This window comes from Suncus etruscus, chromosome 11, assembly GCF_024139225.1.
Source record: "Suncus etruscus isolate mSunEtr1 chromosome 11, mSunEtr1.pri.cur, whole genome shotgun sequence".
In the NCBI taxonomy this organism is placed as follows: Eukaryota; Metazoa; Chordata; class Mammalia; order Eulipotyphla; family Soricidae; genus Suncus; species Suncus etruscus.
In genome coordinates, this window is record NC_064858.1 from 82494992 (window position 1) to 82515659 (window position 20668).

A 20668-nucleotide genomic window follows, 5' to 3' on the forward strand; every position below is an offset into this window, starting at 1 on the left:
ATCTAATTATTTACATATAGAGTTTATGTTATCATTTTGCTATTATGCTTTAATAATTCAATGCAATTGAAATTAATTTATTGACATATTGTGTATTTAATTTTAACAAGCAAAACTTATATGAGCTTATTTTAAATATTTATTCTAGACTCACAAGACTATTTCTTAGTTGAATTCTTAAATCTGAAAGATCTCAACAAAAAATAATGAAAAATCATACTTCTGTGACAGAGTTCATTCTTCTAGGATTAACAGATGACCAGGATTTAAATATTTTTATTTTTATATTTTTATTTTTTACTTATATACTGAGTGTAACTGGAAACTTGACAATTATCACACTTACTCTGATAGATTCACAACTCAAAACTCCCATGTATTTTTTCCTTAGGAATTTTTCTGTTTTAGAAATTTCATTCACCACTGTCTCTATTCCTAGATTCCTGGTCAGCATTATAACAGGGGATAAAACTATTTCATACAATTCTTGCATGACTCAAGTCTTTTTCTTTTTACTTCTTGGTTCAACTGAATTTTTTCTTTTGACTGTTATGTCTTATGATCGTTATGTAGCCATCTGTAAACCTCTACATTACACAACAATTATGAACAGCAGAGTCTGCAAACAGCTTGTATTTAGTTCTTGGCTGGTTGGATATCTTATCATCTTTCCACCTGTGATAATGGGGCTTCAACTGGATTTTTGTGACTCCAATATAATTGACCACTTCAGCTGTGACTCTTCTCCTATGCTGATGCTCTCCTGCACAGACACTGCGGTCCTGGAGCTCCTGGCATTTTTCTTGGCAGTATTTACACTCATGGTAACATTAGCATTGGTGATTCTTTCCTATGCATTCATTTTGAAAACAATTCTTAAAATTCCCTCTGCTGAGCAAAGGAAAAAGGCTTTCTCCACTTGTTCTTCACACATGATTGTTGTCTCCATTTCTTATGGAAGTTGCATTTTTATGTATGTCAAAACCTCAGCAAAAGAAGGAGTGGCTTTGACTAAGGGAATAGCTGTGCTCAATACCTCTGTTGCCCCTATGCTAAATCCTTTTATTTACTCTCTAAGAAACCAGCAAGTAAAGCAGTCCTTTATGAAATTAGTCAACAAGTGCTTCACAAATAAAATATAATTATGAGAAAATGGTAGTATAAATTTCATATAAAACTTTATGTTTAACACAGTATTACCCTCATTGTTTTCTTTATTCATGGTAACTTCTTGTCCCTTACTCTTTCTTCAATTATGCCATTTCAACTTTATCAGTATAATTATTTTGCTTGCAAGAATTGCAATAAATAATAATGTCATAAGTAAGTTTTAATAACCATTTAAGTAAAATTTTATTTTGCATACAAATTAAAAGTGAAATAGTAGATTTACAATACAATTGAGAAACAAATCCTATTTTTGTCTAATAATTGAGAAATCAGTAATTTCTCCTGCTGAGTAGTATTCCTTTTTAAATATGTTTCTCCTTCATACTTTTAGTATTATAAATGTTTATTTTGTGTTTTTACATTATTTCTTTTTGATATATTCTATCTTTAATTTTATAACATTCTGATTATTGGTTTTTAAACAAATTATAAGGTTATTACTTAATTCTTTTGATATATTTTGTAAACTTCTAAAAATAGCCTTGTCCTAAATCACATAGGACAAAATACAATGTTGATAATTCCATAAAGACATTATTCTCTTGTGTATGTGTGTGCATTCCCCCCCCCTTTTTTTTATTTTGTTTTGTTTTTGTGTTACAAGCAGCAATGCCCAGGGTTTACTCCTGGTTTAACACTCAAGAATCATTTCGAGCACACTTAGGAGATCTCAAAGGATGCCACAGATTGAATGGGGGTTCTCTGCATGCAAGATTAGCACCCAACCTACTATATTATCGCTACAGACCCTATCTTTTGCATTTTTAGCAATTAAAAATGTAATTTCTTCTCCATTTTCACTCAATGTTAAACATAGTGGTGGCCGTGGAAAGGTTACTCAAAGGTTGGATTACCTGACACCAGAGCACCTTACCCTGGTATATTCTATCTCAGCAACCCTGAGACTTGCTACTTTAGAGAAAAATTTGCTTGACCAATGTATTGTGATCTGGTTTCAGTCCAACCAAATATGCTGTTAACACCAGCTCTTCATACCATGCTCCCACTAATCACCGAGTATGCCATAAAATAAGAATTCAAAAAAAAAAAAAAAAGCGTTGATGACTATAAGGGGGAATACATGGTGCTTTGTATTTCACCTTTGTGTGTCTTATCATGATCATGGCATTTAGTGACATAATCAAGAATTTTAATTATGTGAACTCTGAGGTAGTCACCATGAATTCCTTCCTATGTTTTCCTTCTGATCTGGATAAACACAACTTGAATAAACGTGCAGGAAAATAATGATTTGGGACACATAAACATTATGCTACTGTTAGATCTGATTAATTAAATAGGCCCTTTGAGACTAAAGACTCTGGCTTCTAGAAGGTCTTGATATTGCTATGAGTGGCCTCTTCATCATCGGCCCCAATGAGTCATCAAGCATATGAGTATCAATGACCTACCTCAGAGTGAACCTCAGTGTGGAAGAGACCCTGTGCTTGTTGAAGGCATTCCAGTTCTTGGAAACCCATAGAGAAGTCAGCCCAGAGAACTGAACACCAGATTCACCAACAATCAAGTCACATCCAACGGAATCCAAAGAATATTTGGTAAGTTAACCTAGTAGATCCGACATATCCCTGCAGCGCCACACATCAAAAAGGAACCATAGTTGTGCCTCAAACTCACATGCTAGATAATTTATACATGGCAAAGCCCAATTGTGCTTATAACCAGAAATATCATGTTGATTTGTTTTTAATTAATAATGGTTAAGGTTATTTTTATTTGTTTGTTTTGTCTTTCAGGTATTGAGTCTAGTTCTCATGCTTGCAAGCATATGCTAATGAGTTAACCACCATTCTTTGTTCCAGTCCAGGATAATTAAAGCTTTTGTGGCTAGTTACTAATTTAAAAAATCCTTTGAAGGTAACCAGAATATATGATTCTCCTAGCTCTTGGATCATGTTTTCAGTGGGCAAAGAAAATGTTCTTTCTTAGCCTACATTGAATCTGTAGGCATCACAGCAATACAGTAAACACCAAAGGTCCTGATCAAGTCATAATATTTTCTCCTTGAAATCCTTCTCCTTTAAGATAATTTACATATACTTTTTTCATAGTAGCCAATATTATAGTTATATCTTAGCATCAATAGTATAACTCCTGCTTAGATGTATAAGTAATCAAAAACTGTGAATCATGTTTTTGTAAAAACAACAGTGTCAAAATGACTTTAATGATCATGCATGGTCCGTATTCCTCAGCTTATTTTATTTGTTTTTCCAGCTGACTTAAAATGTACAAGTATTTCAAACTATTGATTGAGTGTAATTATCAAGTGTATTTATTGAATAAATTTTGAATTAATTGTAATTAATTTTTGGAAATATTTAAATATAAAGTACATAACAAAATAAACATATTTTAAAATAAAAAAGAAACAGGAAAATCATAGACTTTATTTCAGGTAGTTTTCAAACTTTCTGGAACACCAATGATGGCTTAAAGTAATTTTCTTTAAGTTTATATATTTACTTATCTTTATTGTCTCCAAACAGTATTTGGAATGACTACTACACACAAAACCAGAAGTAAGACCTGTGCAAAGTCAGATGTGTGCATCAAACAAAACAAACAAAATTGCTTCTATCTATACTTATGTAAGAATAATTGGTAAATATAAATGCCAACAGCTTGTATATTTAAATTTACATTCCACATACTTAGAATATTTTAAATATTTAAGATCAAGAAAGTTCTGTGTAAGTGCCAAAGCTAAATTTTTATGAATTTCATTTACTTCAAGAACATTAAGACAAAATTAACATCCATATTAAAATGATTTAATCTTGTGATTCTGAAATTCACTTGACTAAATTTAAACAATGTCCATAACTAATATCTTTCTATTGTTTTTGAAAACACTTATTATCTGAAAAAAATTCTTTGATAATATTTTTATCTTAATCAAATTTTAAACAAGTATTTTTTGTATTTATTTGGAGAAAGTGTTTCATGTCCTATTTAAAAAATGTTTTATGGTAGTTCAAATTAAATTATTAATTTATAAAATAAAATATCCCAAGAATATTTTCATTATTTTCCATGGCAAAATTGTATCTTTATCTAATTTTAAAAAGTAGCAAAACCTAATAATAAATTCAGTTAAACTTGAGAAGTATGCTGGAGTTCTCATCATAGTCATCATAGATATACATTTCCAGCTATACCAAATTATAATTCCTTTTGCTTTCAAATTTTATTTTTTCTTTATCTTAATAAGTCCATGTAAATATAGTAGTCTTTTTAAATTATTGTTGCAGATATATCTAGACAACCCAGCTGGGATATTCTTATTTACAAAGAGGACCCAATGTCTGCCTCAGCTTCTTGGATCTTTGTGGCTAAAAATATCCCAGCTGGGGAGCCAGAGAGATAGCATGGAGGTAGTGTGTTTGCCTGGCATGCAAAAGGACAGTGGTTCAAATCCCTGCAGCCCATATGGTCACCCGAGCCTGCCAGGAGCGATTTCTAACTGTAGTGCCAGTAACCTCTGAAAGCTGCCGGGTGTGATCCAAAAACCAAAAACAGAAAAAAACAAAAACAAAACAAAAAAAATCCCAGCTGGGTTAACTAGACAAGGTGCTTCCTTTTCTCAGATTGCAGTGACTTGGGTTCAAAAACTATGTTTATGAGACACAGAGAAGCTCACTGACTGCCTGCCTGTCTCAGTGTCTTGGGACTATTTGAGTAATTCTTTTATTTTGGTTTAGAATTATTTTTACTAGTCATAATATTTTTAGTTTGTTTCTTCTGTTTTATAACTCGATATCCAAATCAGCAGTGATCATAACTTTGCTCAGTCTCTGTGCTCAGGAATAAGTCAAGAATCAATCATGGAACCACATGAAATGTTCAGGTTCATATTGCTGCTAGTTATATTGTATACTTTCATCAATCATTTTGGATTAATTTTTAACATTTTTCTTAATTTTTCCTCTATCCCTTTCTTTTCTTTTCTTATTTTAATTTTTTCTTTCTTTCTGTTTTTTTCTTTCTCTTTCATTCTTTTTCTTTCTTTATTTCTTCCTTCCTTCCTTGCTTCTTTCTTTTTCTTTCTTTCTTTCTTTCTTTCTTTCTTTCTTTCTTTCTTCTTTCTTTCTTTCTTTCTGTCTTTCTTTCTTTCTTTCTTTCTTCTTTCTTTCTTTCTTTTTCTCTCTCTTTCTTTCTTTCTTTCATTTCTTCTTTCTTTCTTTCTTTCTTTCTTTCTTTCTTTCTTTCTTTCTTTCTTTCTTTCTTTCTTTCTTTCTTTCTTTCTTTCTTTCTATTTCTCTCTTTCTCTTCCTCTCTTTCTTTCTTTCTTTTTCTTCTTTCTTCTTTTTAATTTCTTTTTTCTTCTTTCTTCCTTTCTTTCTATTTCTCTCTCTCTTTCTTTCTCTTTCTTTCTCTCTCTTTCTTTCTTTTTCTTTCTTTTTTCTTCTTTCTTTCTTTTCTTTCTTTCTTTCTTTTTCCTTCCTTCCTTCCTTCCTTTCTTTTTCTTTTTCTTTCTTTCTTTCTTTCTTTCTTTCTTTCTTTCTTTCTTTCTTTCTTTCTTTCTTTCTTTCTTTCTTTCTTTCTTTCTTTCTTTCTTTCTTTCTTTCTTTCTTTCTTTCTTTCTTCTTTCTTTCTTTCTTTCTTTCTTTCTTTCTTTCTTTCTTTCTTTCTTTCTTTCTTTCTTTCTTTCTTTCTTTCTTTCTTTCTTTCTTTCTTTCTTTCTTTCTTTCTTTCTTTCTTTCTTTCTTTCTTTCTTTCTTTCTTTCTTTCTTTCTTTCTTTCTTTCTTTCTTTCTTTCTCTCTTTCTTATTACAGGAAGCCCTCATAGCTTTATCCTAGTTATATGCCAAATATCATTCCTGGCTGCATATGCAATGTTGGTAATTAAACCCATAGCCAGTGAATCAAAGACTTTTAACTCCTATTAGATATATTGGGTTCTTAAATGAGCTCTTTTATTTTACAAGTTAAAATGCAAGAAAACACAGTCACCATGTCAACATTGGCCTGCTCCTTAAATGCACTCTATTCTCAAAAGAATGTTATACTAAGTTATGACAATTGGTGAGCTCACAGGACTTCCAGCTAAAAATGGCAATCTCAGGAAAAGAGTCCTGTTTTGCCAAAGTCATGCAGTGATCTGTATCATATATATGATCTATAAGATATATACACATCTCAGAAAAATATAAGCAATTTTTATAATAAATTATATACCATTTTTTAAATTTTGGGGCCAACTTGGCAAAATTCAGGGGTTACTTCTGCCTCAGCACACATAAATAGCTCCTGGAAAGCTTGAGAACCATATGGGATGCCATGGATTGAACACAGACCTGTTCAGATTTGGCCACATTCAAAGCAAATGCCCTACTACTATGCTATCACTTTGGTCCAATTTTATACCACTTTAGTGAGAAAATGTACCATTAATAAGTTCAGTGTTATATAAAAACATTGAAAAGTAAATTTTGTAATATGGAGCATTTTTTCATGAGCCTTTTAGCCATTTGTATTTCTTCTTCGAGGAAGTGTCTGTTTATTCCTTCTTTCCATTTTTTGATGGGTTAGAAATTTTTTCTTGTTAAACTCTGCTAGTAATATGTTAGATATTAGTCCCTTATCTGATGGGTATTGGGTGAGTAGTTTGTTCCATTCTGTGGGTATCCTCTTTATTTCTTTTGAGGTGTAGAAGTTTCTCAAATTAATACAGTTTCATCTGTTTATCTCTGTTTCCACAAGTTTGGACAGTGCTGTTTCCTCCTTGAAGATGCCTTTAGTCTCAGCAGGAAGATGCAAATAAAAACAAAAATGTGGTGCCATCTATTGTCACAGAGACTGTCACACATCATAAAGAATAATAACAATCAGTGCTGGCAGGGATGTGGGGAGAAAGGAACTCTCATTCGCTGCTGGTGGGAATGCCATCTAGTCCAGCCTATATATACATACATACATACATACATACATCTATGCATATATATACTAGGAACACAAAAACACAACAAAAGTGCTTTCTGCACATCTATATTCATTACAATATCCAGAATCTGGAAACAACCCAGGTGCCCGACACACAGATGACTGGCTAAAGTAACCATGATATGTATACACAATGGAATACTATGCAGCTATTAGAAAAAATAAAATCATGAAATTTTCCTATACATGGATGGACAAGAAAACTGTTATACTGAGTGAAATAAATTAGAGGGAGAGAGTTAGATACAGAATAGTCTCTCATCTATGGGTTTTAAGAAAAATAAAAGACATTATTATAATAATACAGAGTCAATAAAGATGAGAACTGGACGGTCTGGCCTACAACATGAAGCTTACCATAAAGAACGGTGAATCCAGTCAGAGAAATAACTACATTGACAGCTGCCATGACAGTAGTAGTGAGTGAGATAAATAAAATGCCTGTCTTAAATACAGGCAAAGAGTGAGGAGGAGAGAGATGGAGGCAGTGGACAAATGAACGTTGCACTCATGAAGGGGTTTTTTTGTTTTGTATTTGTTTTTTATAACTATAACACAACTACAAACATGCTCATAATCATGATGCTTAAATAAATATATTAAATAAAAGAAAATAAAAGTTGAGTGTATCTTTAATCTATGTAAAAAGGTAAAATAAAGTAGAAAACATTGAAGACAGTTAAAAGAAAGTCAAACAGTAACTTTCTTCTTTTATTTTATCAAATCATCAAATCTTTTATGTCTTTGAAAGAAAAGATACCTTTTTTACAGCATCATTAAAAGCCTTTTTCACTTGCTTATTCCTTATGGTATAAATAAAGGAGTTCAACAAGGGTGCAACAGACCCGTTCAGTACTGCAACAGCTTCATTTATGGCCAAATCTTCCATTGAAGAGGGTTTAACATAGATGAAGATACAGCTTTTATAGGCAATAGAAACTACAATAATATGGGACGAGCAGGTTGAATAGGCTTTTTTCCTTTGTTGAGCAGAAGGAAATCTGAGAATTGTTATGATGATGCATGTGTAGGAAAGAATTACACACACTAGTGTGATAATGAGAGTAAATACAGCCATAATGATAACCATTTGTTCTATTTCCCAAATATCAGTACATGAAATCATTAGGAGGGGCCCTACATCACAGAAAAAAATGATCAACAACATTGGAGTCACAGAATTCAAGCTCAAGGCCCATGCTAAGAGGTGAGTTAATGACCACTAAGCCTGACACCCAACAGGAAAGGACTAAGATGATACATACTCTATGGGTCATGTTGGTCATGTAATACAGAGGTTTGCAGATAGCAGCATAGCGATAATAGGACATGACTGCCAGGAGGGGAAAAAACTATGTTGCTCCAAATAAAATAACAAAAAAAATAATTGAGTAACACAGACACTATAAGTAATGGCATTATCTTCAGTTGACATATTGTATAGGAATCTAGGAATACGAGCAGTTGTAAATGAGACTTCTAAGAATGAAAAATTTCTGAGGAAAAATTACATGGGTGTTTTAAGATGTGAGTCCACAAAACCGAGGATGATTATAATCAGATTCCCTGCTACACTCAGCGTGTAAGTAATAAATAGAAAGATGCAAAGTAGGATCTCAAAAAAAAAAATGGAAGAAAGAAAAGTATGATCTCTAGTTGTGGGTCATCTATTAATTCCAGCAAGATAAACTTTATTATTGTGTGGTTTCTCATTATCAAATTTTTATTTTACAAAGCAGCATGTAAAAATAAATTAAAAAGTCATGAGAAGCTATAATTTTACACTGTGACAAAATACTCTATATAAAAATGCAGCCTTCTTGTACACATATATTCTTTCATTTCATCATATTAATATTATTACAATTACCATCACATTTTGATTTTATGTGTAAGCAGTAAAATAGTCATTTAATTATGATTTTATAGCTAAAAATTCTTTCTCTAAAATCATTATACCTCAAATTTCAGATAACTTTTTTTTAGTTCAGTTTTTCATCTGGTTTTTTGGGCTCAGGGTTGATTGTAAGTAAATCAGGCCAGTGTTTAAAAACATTTTGTTTGTTTTTAGCCACATCTGGTGGTGCTCAGGGGTTACTCCTGACTATGTGCTTAGAAATTGTTCCTGGCTTGGGAGACCACTTGGTACGCCAGGGGCTCGAACCCTGGTCTGTCTTACGTCAGCCCCATGCAAAGCAAAAAGCCCTACTGCTGCGCCACCATTCTGGCCCCAGAGTTTAAAATCTTGGTATTTGGATGTGGTTCTGTTCAAGACTGTTAATGCTAATATCTACAAGTATCATAATTGGCACTGCATAGGGGAAAAACAGCTATACTTGGCAATGCATGGATGACTAAATGAGGTTGGCAATATGCAAATGATGTATCATATTATCTGCAGTAATTCTTTATATTCTATCAATAGAATTATTTTTTAACTCACATTGTGAACTGATGTATAAATAATCTAGATAAAATATAAACTTTTTCTTTTCAAGACTAATTTCTATATGTCATTCCAAATAACTAATTACTTTAACTTTCCTCAATAATACTATAAAAAGACGCATTTATCCTAGAAACAAGACAATAACTACCAATTGAATAATCTCTGAAAAATTCCATTGTCTTTTTATCTTTCTTCATTAATGAATTTCTTATATTCATAAATTGTATTTGACGTCTCTATACCAATGAATATCTTATGGCATGTGTGAAATATTATTGTCTAACATAGTTAGCATATTACCCTCTTATACATTCATGTTAGTTTTTATATAATGATTGTGGTCACTAAATGTTCCTGAATCATGAATCATATTTAAAATTGCTAATATGACCATTTAAAATGTAACTTTTCTCATTATGTTTATAATTAATTTAAAACTATATCAGGAATTCTATTTTCTATATTTTCTACATTGTTCCTACTACACTGTACTGTCTGAATTTTATTTCAATTTGGCACTGCTTTTTCTTCAACTGAAATAACTGATAATTATTTTTGAAGGTAGTATCACATTTCCTTGTTTACGTGTCATATTTTAATTAAATTAAAGACATTTTTCTAATGGATTTTATAATTCTTATTTCTTTCCTAATTCTGTCATTTTTATTTTGTTTTGTTTTGTTTGTTTTGTGGTAGGATAGGGCACTCTAGATTCTTCTAAGTGCTACTCCTGGCTCTGCACCCAATAATTTCTCCTGATAGAGCTTGGGAAAATACATGAGATGCTGAGGATGGAACTTGGGATCAGTTTCATTTAAGTATAGTGGCACATCCACTGTACTTTCTCTGGCCCCTTTTCCCTAACCCTTAATGTTTCTTTTCAGTGTTCTAAACAGTGTTCTTTAATCATATAAAACAAAGCTACTTCCCTGTATTTTATTATCTTAATATGATTTTTTGCTATTAGTAATCATTTAATGTGCTCCATTGGTTATTTTACTGTGTTCAATTAAAATACTTTTTATAAATTTATCAAAATATGCTTCAAATAAAGTTTTTGCTACATTTATCCACTTGAATGTTCCACATACACACACTTCACAAAGTTCAAATAAAACAAATATTCTTTCTTTAATAAAGCTCATTATCCATTTGCAGCATTTTAAGAATGATTTTTAATTTATAATTTTATATTTTACACTACCTTTTTTTGGCTTATGGGCCACACATGGTAGTGCTCAGAAATTATTGCTGGCAAGCTCAGGGGACCATATGGAATGTTAGAAATGGAATTTGGTAGGCTCCATAAAAAGCAAACTTCCTATCCACTGTGCTATCACTCCTATCTCAAATTGTGTGTGTGTGTGTGTGTGTGTGTGTGTGTGTGTGTGTTTTGGGGGTACACCCGTTTGACACTCAGAAGTTACTCCTGGTTATGCGCTCAGAATTTGCTCCTGGCTTGGGGTGATCATATGGAACTCCAGGGGATAGAATCGTGTAACATTGTAGGCTAGTGCTTCCAAGACTCATGACTTACCTCTAATGCCACCTCTCTGGCCTCCTATATCAAATTTTTTTAATTAATTATTTTAGGCACATGTATACAATAGTGTTAACTTTTATATTTTGTTCTTATTTTTTTTTTTAGTTTTGGAGGGAGACACAGGTACTCTGGGATATTCCTGGTTATATTTTGAGAAAGCAGACACAAGCAAGACACCATATATTTAACCAGGTATTTGAACTTATTCAAGAAAAATGTCTTATCTCTTTTTTTCTTTTTTTTTCTTTATTTAAACATCTTGATTACAAATATGATTGTGATTAGGTTTCAGTCATGTAAAGAACACCCCCTTCACCAGTGCAACATTCCCACCACCAATGTCCCAAATCTCCCTCCATCCCACCCCACCCCCACCTGTACTCTAGACAGGCTTTCCAGTTCCCTCATTCATTCACATGATTATGGTAGTTCTCTGTGTTGTTATTTCTATAACTGCACTCACCACTCTTTGTGGTGAGCTTCATGAAGTGAGGTGGAAGTTCCAGCCCTCCTCTCATTGTCTCTGAGGATGGTTGCAAAAATGACTTTTATTTTTCTTAAAACCCATAGATGAGTGAGACTATTCTATGTCTCTCTTTCCCTCTGACTTATTTCACTCAGTATGATAGACTCCATGTACATTCATGTATAGGAAAATTTCATGAATTCATCTCTCCTGACGGCTGCATAATATTCCATTGTGTATATATACCACAGTTTCTTTCGCCATTCGTCTATTGAAGGGAATCTTGGTTGTTTCCCACCGCTTTAGCCCCAAAAAATAGCAAATTATTAACCAACTTCTGGACAATTCACAGATACATTAGTGAATAAAAAAACAAAATGTTGGCTCGATAGCACAGCTGGTAGGGCATTTGCCTTACATGTGGCCAAAACTGGTTTGATCCGAACATCCCATATGGCTCCACAGCAAAGCCAGAAGTGATCCCTGAGTTCGGAGCCAGTGGTCCCAATAAGCAGTTTTGGGTGTGTGTGGTCCCAAAACAAAATAAAACAGAAACAAAATTACCAAAACTTTGAGAAATTTAACAGTGTAGACATGAATCAAAAAAGAAACACAAATAAAACTACTGAAACATATTTACCAGTAGCAGGCATTTACATACACTTACCTCAAGTTAAATCTTCAGTTAAAAACTTAAGGTTCTTTACTAACTTGGGAAATAGTGGAAAATCTCCTTTGATAAGGAGTCACTTCTATGAAAAATGGTCCTTTTGGGACCTCTCAGACTGAACAAAAGCTTAACAGAAGAAAAAAATAAATTCATGAATTTGAAATTCCTGTGTTCCTCATAATCAACTTTCTTCATCAACTTCCTTCAACCAACTTTCCTTAATAAAACTTTTTTTTTCACTCTTGTAATATATTATCAAAATGGCATGGATACATTTATTAGTCCAAATAAATATTCCTATGTAACTTTCTATGCTTATTCTTTGCCTTGTTCTTTATTTCTTATTTTTCTAGATTTACCCTAGATGAAATATTTCCCTAATTAATTTAGGGTTAGCAAAGGACATACTTAGAATAAACAGTAAAGTAGCAACTAGAAACTGCCATCCAGATTCTTCTTTGTCATTATAATTTTCTGATCCTAAACCCTACCCTGCATATACAGCAAGCAAGGACTACCTTAGAAATATTCCCTACAAGACTGATGGTTTTATGCAGTGTCTTTAAGACCAAAAAATGTTTTCTTAATTAACCATCATTTTATTTTCAAATTTTTTTATCTCTATTAAAGATAAGACATTTTATTTGAAATGATTAGGGAATAGATGAGTTTATATATATATATTTTTTTAATTTTCTTTTTTTTTTTTTTTGGTTTTTTTTTTGGGGGGGGGGCCACACCCTGTGACGCTCAGGGGTTACTCCTGGCTATGTGCTCAGAAGTTGCTCCTGGCTTCTTAGGGGACCATATGGGATGCTGGGGGATCGAACCGCGGTCCGTCCTAGGCTAGCGCAGGCAAGGCAGGCACCTTACCTCCAGCGCCACCGCCCGGCCCCCCTAATTTTCTTTATAAAGTTTATTTTTAATGATTCATTGTAAGGATGTTCTTTTAGGGTACAATTCCAGAGATTTGTCAGGATAGTTTTTCATTCTTGAAATTTACTTTATGTTTGATTATTTATTAATGTAAGCATTATTTTTAACACTAACTCTTTTTATTTGCAAAGAACTATTGAACAGTAATAGGTTATTTATTATTGTTTTATAGTAAAAATGTCAATGTAATGCATTATTATAAAAAGAAAAACTGGCAGACACTTTAATGCATCAGAGAGGAATGTTAATTATCTACCTTATACTAGTTACTTCTTTGTTCATTTTAATAATTTTATTACTGTATTTAACTGTTTTTGTTGAGATTCATGATTCAACAGTGGTCCCCCAGTCTCATCAAACTGGAAATTACTCCTCCAGGCATCTTCTAGAGAGAGTCTTTAATTCTGAAAGTCTCTCATTTTTAGATATAACACATCTCTTTAAAGACTATTAGCTTAAATGTTGGGATAAATTTTCTTTGCTCACTATCAAAGAGAGAGAACCTATTCTCTTGTCAAACCAAAAACCTTTCACTCAAATTTGAAATAGCTCTGATTTTTTTCAAGTAAGATGTTGATTTTGCTGCAACCAAGTAATGATACTTCTATTTCTCCATTCTATTTTCTGTAGATGTCTGAAATCTCCTGAGTACAAAGAAAATCCTAGTTGCCAGGTTCTAATGCAATTAATTAAGCTATTCAGTAAAGAAATCTCTTGAAGCAACTACAATCATGTACAACAGGGACATTGTCCTTTGAGATAGTAAGATAAACAGCAGAAATAATAAAGTTGCCATTATAGTATTGAAAAAATATTTATGAAGCCATTATATTTTCTATATACATTATAAGGATATGAGGCCAATATACTTTAATAATAAAAAGGTCATGATTTACTTGATGTCCTGATTGCTTCTAACATATTTCTATTACTCTTAAAAGTACTTTCTGAGAAAAATTATTTTGATGATTTTGTTCAATAAACTTGTATTTCTTACACCAGAGAGATTTATCTCTATTATTAAAGAAAAAACATACAATTCATTTGCTCACCAATAAAATTTTTATTATGGTATAGGCTATAATTCAATAATGTCTATATTTACAGTTTTATTTTACAAATGTAATGCATATCACAGCCACCATTTTTCATAATGTTAATACATTCAAAGACCTTAAATCTGTAAAGATGAATAAAGCATGGTTCAGCCAGTTCATGCCATGCATTAATAAATTGTTGATTTGAACTATTTACATCTGATATTTAAAAAAACATATGTTAAAGAAATATCTACATGTAACTACAATATTTTATGATGTAGGAAAAATGTTTAATGCTTATCTATTGATAGTAGGCATGATTATGGTTTAGCCACATAAAAAACAATATGAACACTTCTCAAAATATGAAGTGAGATAAAAAAAATGTACAAATAGAAGCTAAATAGGAATAGGAATTAATCTCTTAGCGATAAAGAAAATTATTAGAGGATGACAAGCAGTACATTTTAGGTTACAATTAATATCTATACCTTAATCTAGATTGCCCACATTTCTATAATTGCAGCATGGAAAATTTTTCTTTAATATATATAAATTTATGTCAAGAGGATAAATCCATTAATACAAAACAAATATGTCCAATCCAAATGATCTGAATTTTATTCATCTAACCACTGATCCTCAGTACTTCTAAGATGTCTTGTGTCCTGTAGAACTCTGAATATTATTAGATAAGGTTTTGGTTCTTTAATACTAAAATCTCAATGGGGAAGCCTATACTTTCATCATAAGTATAAGACCTATATAACATTATCTCTTAACCTGTTTTTCCCCAAATGTAAGGAAATCTCCATCACTTTGTTCCTTTAATTACTTTTTTACTTGATTTTTTAAAAACATCTTTTTTTCTTTATATACATGTGAGCATATATATTTTAATTTTTTGTCCTCTTTCTGTTTTCTTCTCTTTCCTCCCCCAAATGCACCAGCAATATAATGTAGCACCACTTCTTCCTGCAAAGAAATACTAAAAAAAAGGGGAAATATCATGTATAAAAACAAGCTCTTATCTACTAGGGATAAGAACTCTTACTTTTTTACAATACAGGGCATCTGCCACCTTGAACACATGTCATGTGGACCCAACTTAGACCCCAGGGAATTAGACACAGACCATCCAACCTTGACTCCTGAATCCCAGACATAGAAATGACACAGTTCTCCACAATAGCTCCAGGAACAAAATCCCCTCCGGGTCACCCTTAATACTGTTCTGACACCAACTTGTGCCAGTTCTAAAATGATATCCTGACAACGAGGAAATGGGAACAACTGGATCTAAGAGCAGGTTGTTCTATCTCACCAGCCAACGATAAGACCTGTACAACAAAGAATGTCTCTACTTCCAGAGATCTGACTGAGACAATCGCAACTGAACGGGTCTTCTGGAAACATAAGGAAATACTCTATCCCAGACTCCATCCTAGGAGCAGTGCAACAACCATGACCACCAATTACAAAAGACAGATTAAAATAACACGGAAGGAACAGAACTCCTAGAACCACAAAGAAAGTCTTTATCATAAGCTCCATTTCTTGGCCTGTGCAGCTACCAGTATCTCTAGAAACAGAGGTCTGATTTTATCACTCATGACAAAGCAGAAGTCATTTATACACCACAAAAAGCACCAAAAGGAGAGTAAATGAACAGACAAGGAGTCTATAGTCAATCCCATGACAGTATACTTCAAGGGTGGAGAAACCCTGTATATCCTAGGCCACGGGAATTCCCTCTCTAATGCTCCCAATATTTACTATGCCTATGTAGGGGGGAAAAGGCACAAAATAATCTTTCTATCTATTTATCTATTTATTTATTTATTTACTTATTTTTTTTACTTCTTTGTTTTGGTGTAGATATTGAAGTTGATGTCTCCAACTTTATTTTATGTTATTTTATCTTTCTCTTTCTTTTTGCACTCTGGCATGGTTTTATTTCAGGACCAAGACTATTAAGTGGTGCTTGCCTTTAGTGCAATAGTGCTCACTGGATATTTTATTTGATATTTCTTTTTGTATTGTTGTGGTATTTCAATTTCTTTTTTTCTGTCCTCTCTCAAACTGAGGTTGAGAGCCTCTAGAAGGACTACACCCATTTTCAGCTTATTTGATTTTTAACCAACTTTTTGCTTTTCTTTTCTTCAAACAAAACCACATAACTTGAACTATCTAGTTCCACCTCAAATAGAGGAGGAAATAAGGGAGGGTACCAGGACCAAACAGATATATGATCACTAAATAGTAAGCTAGACACAGAGGGGACCACTTATCCCAGCAGCCCGGGGGGTGAGAGTGGGGGATATGGGATGCAAGATGGGAACGGGGGTGGAGGGAGGACAAATTTGGTGACGGGAATTCCCCTGATTCAATATAAATATGTACCTGAAATACTACTGTGAAAGATATGTAAGCCAATATGGTCAAAATAAAAATTATATATAATAATAAAAATAGAGATAAAAATGTCTCTAGTAGAAAATATATAAATATATTCTACACTATAACCAACAAAGTAATTGTCCTCAGTATATATTTTCACAGGTAGTGAGTACATGAGAAACAACTGCAAGAGATGAAGTAAAGCATATTTTGGTAATTTAAATATTTTAAGCCTATATCCTTTATTGTACAGTAGAAATGTCAGTTGGCCTTGTGTAATCTTCCTACATTGCTAGTATGAAACTAAATTCTTTCCGATGTTGCTCAGTGTCCTGACTGTCCATGATTTTAGTTGCTTCAAGAGATTTCTTTACTCAATGGTTTAATATAATAACATTAGAACTGGGGAATTAGATTTCTAAACACCTTTAGTAGATAGAACACAATAATATAAATCACATCATTTGGTTGTAGCAAAGTTTACTCTCTGCTTGGAAAGATCAGAGCTCTTCTGATATCCAGTGTTAATTTTTTGTTCTCCATCAGACTATTTCTCTCCTTGATAGTAGACAACGTAGTGATCCCAAGATTTAAGCATCTCTAAGAAGAAGCTGAATATGTAAAATTGAAAAACTAGAAGAACTAAAGACCCTCCAGAAGGTGCCTAGTGATGATCCTGTTAGATTACTGTTAGATTATTTTTTAATTAATAAGCTGTTTGTTTGCTTTCTTTGTCTTTCAGATATTGAGCCTAGTTCTCATACATGTAAGCATATCCTTGTGAGTTTACCACTGTTCTCCATTCCAGTCCAGGATATTTAAAGCTTTTGTGGCTAGCTACTAATTAAGAAATCTTTTAAAAATAACCAGAATGTATAATTCTCCTAGTTCTTGGATCATGTCTTCAGTGAGCAAAAAAAAAGTCATTTCTTAGCCTACATTGAATCTGTAGGTATCACAACAATAGAGTAAACACCAAATGTCCAGTTCAAGTTATAACACCTTCTTCTTGAATTTCTTTTTCTTTGTGAACATTTATATATTCTTCCATAGTAATCAATACCATAGTATTATGTTAGCATCAGTAGTATCATTCCTGCATAGATGTATAAATGTTTCTAAAATGTGAATCATGTTTATGTAAAAACAGTGACAAAGTGACTTTAATGATCACATATGGACTGTATTCCTGAGAGTTTATTTAATTTTTAAACATTTATTATTTATTTATTTATTTCTGGATTTTGGGTTACATCCAGTGGCTCTCCACAGTCATTCCTGGCTCTGTGCTCAGAAATTCCTCCTGAGAGACTCAGTGGACTCTGTGGGAATCTGGGAATCAAGCCTGGTTCTGTCCAGTCTCTGTCACATGCAAGGCAAACGCTCTATGCAATAGCTATGCAATAGCTCTGACCCCTCCTGAGAGTTTAATTATTTGACTTATTTTACCAAATGACTTAAAATTTATATGTGTTTATAGTTATTGATTTAGTGTATTTATCGAGTCTATTATTGAATCCATTTTGAATTATTGTAATTCATTTTCGGTGAAATATTTAATGTAAAGTATGTAATAAAATAAACATATTTTAAAATTTAAAAAGAAACAAGAAAACCATATACTTTCAGGTAGTTTTCAAACTTTCTAGAATATTAATAATAACTTAAAATAATTTTCTTTCTAGTTATATATTTATCTTTCATTTTTATTGTCTCACAAATAATATTTGGAGTGATCACTGAGCACAATATCAGAAGTATAACCTGTGCACAGTCAGATGTGCACATCAAAGAAAACAAAACAAAATTACTTCTGTCAATATTTATAGAATTGACATTGTATGTAAGAAAAATGACGAAATAAATGCCAACATTTATTTATAATGTTGAATATTTAAATTTACATACCATATACTTAGATTTTTTTAAATATTTAAGATCTAAAAAGTTCTGTACAAGTGCCAGTTAAACTTTGATGAATTAAATATACTTGATATTAATACATATTAAATATACTTGTTAAAATAATTTAATCTTTCATTATGAATTTCACTTGATTAACTTGAAATAAAGTTTATGACTAAAATCTTTCTTTTGTTGTGAAAAACACTTATTATCTGGGAAAAAGTTTTATATTTTTCTTTTTCATAGATTTTAAACAAGTATTTTATGTATCTATTTGTAAAAAGTGTTCTGTGTCCTATTTATTAAGAGTGATTGATGTTTCTTCAAATTAAAATATTAATTGATAAAATATTCCAAAGATAATTTCATCATTTTGTGTGATCAAAATTGTAACTTTATCTGATTTTAAAATGTAGTAAAACTTAATAATGTATTCAATTAAAATTGAAAAGCAACTGGAGTTCTCATCATAGTTATCATAGATATACATTTCCAGCTATAACAAATTATAATTCTTTTTTTTGCTTTTAAATTTTAATATTTTATCTTAGGAAGTCCATGTAAATGTAGTAGACTTTATTTGTTGATGCAAATATGATTAAAAAATCTTGAAGTTCTAAAAATTCAGATATTATTTATTATGTGCAAAGAAATAGTATACTGGCAAGTTATAACCTGTTATTTTAAAAAATAAAACAATCAAGATATATAATTTACTGATATACTTTTAAATACTAATAAAGCATCTGATAAATTCATTGTAAATTCTAAATATCACTTGGTTTCTTTAAAAGGCATTATTTTCAGAAATTATACTTTATTTTTAAAATATGTTTGATAGCAACATAGTTTAATTGGATGTTTTTGATTCCTTTTGGGGCCACATCCAGCAGTGCTCACGGGTTTATTTTTAATTAAATTATCATTAATGTAATTAATTAAATCACTTTTATCATTAAATACAGTTAAAATGTCTTTGATAGTTGAATTTCAGTCATTCACTGGTCCAAAACCTATCCCTTACCTATCACTGTTCCAAAACCTATCCCTTAGTATTGATTTTCTGCTGCCATTTTCCTCAGTTTATATCCCCCCACATCCTGGCCTGCCTCTATGACAGATACTCTACTTATCTCAGTCTCTCTCTTTTATCTCTCCATTTGTCCTGTTCTGGCAATGTAGCTTGCAATACAGATACTGAAGGAATATTGTTTGTGTCACTTTACTTCTTTTCAGCACAGGGTTCTTGTCCAGAGAAATAATTTCCAACTAGTTTGGTCATAGTAGGCCTTTTGTATCCTAATTGAACACCCCTGATAATTTCTAATTTCTTTGGATATTATTTTCATAGTTTTTTAAAATATGCTCAGTTGAGTGTATATTAAACTATCCTGTCTCATCCTACTAGGTAGGGATACAATATCTTTTTGATAAATTGTTGAATTATGTTTTAATCCTTTTTATATTTATATCTTTTATAGATATATTTGATATCTCTATACTATTCATATATCTTTTTATTGCATTGTTGGCTTAAATTTGTTTATATTTTGTTTAGAATCTTTGCATCTTTGTTCATCAAGGATATATGCCTATAATTCTCTTTTATGTGGTGTTTTGTCTGCTTTTGGTATCAAGGTGATGATAGCTGCATAGAAACTGCTTTGAAGGGCTTCTGTTCTTTCTTTTTCTTTTTTTTTAGTTTTGTAGAAGTGGCTGAAAGGAAATGTTTTGAAATAGAAACTAATACAATTGTTATAGATCACATCTATTAATATATAATTTTAAAGTATCAATTTCAATTTTTCCTAGAACATTGATGTGATCTGCATTATATATGTTCTGTAGTGTATATATATATATATATATAATATATCAGAGTAATATAGGTAATTATTTTGGAATGTTATAATTCTCCAGTGAGAAAATGCACCATGTATAAGTTTGGTCTGGAATAAAAGACATTGAAAAGTAAAATTAAAAATAAAGAAAAGTAAAATTTGAGTGCATTCTTAATTTATGTAAAAATGTGAAATAAGAAGTACAGAGCAGTAAATCAGTTAAAAGATATAATCAATTAGACAGAGATTTCTTCTTTTATTCTACCAAATCATCAAATCTT

At 31.7% G+C, this 20668-nt stretch overlaps 1 protein-coding gene and 2 pseudogenes across 1 annotated transcript; 2 read left to right on the forward strand and 1 right to left on the reverse strand.

Moving 5' to 3' along the window:
• The first annotated feature begins 206 nt into the window (after positions 1-206).
• On the forward strand, positions 207-1142 carry LOC126022587 (olfactory receptor 6C76-like). The gene has a single exon (XM_049783555.1). It carries the CDS (start codon positions 207-209, stop codon positions 1140-1142), a length of 936 nt encoding a protein of 311 aa, XP_049639512.1.
• Positions 1143-1152: 10 nt separating this feature from the next.
• Positions 1153-2738, forward strand: LOC126022134 (thioredoxin-dependent peroxide reductase, mitochondrial-like; annotated as a pseudogene).
• Positions 2739-7873: 5135 nt separating this feature from the next.
• Positions 7874-8850, reverse strand: LOC126022135 (olfactory receptor 6C2-like; annotated as a pseudogene).
• Between the last annotated feature and the right edge of the window lie 11818 nt (positions 8851-20668).

Coding starts and splice junctions, on each gene's coding strand:
- LOC126022587 (XM_049783555.1), top strand. CDS start 207: ATGAAAAATCATACTTCTGTGACAGAGTTCATTCTTCTAGGATTAACA.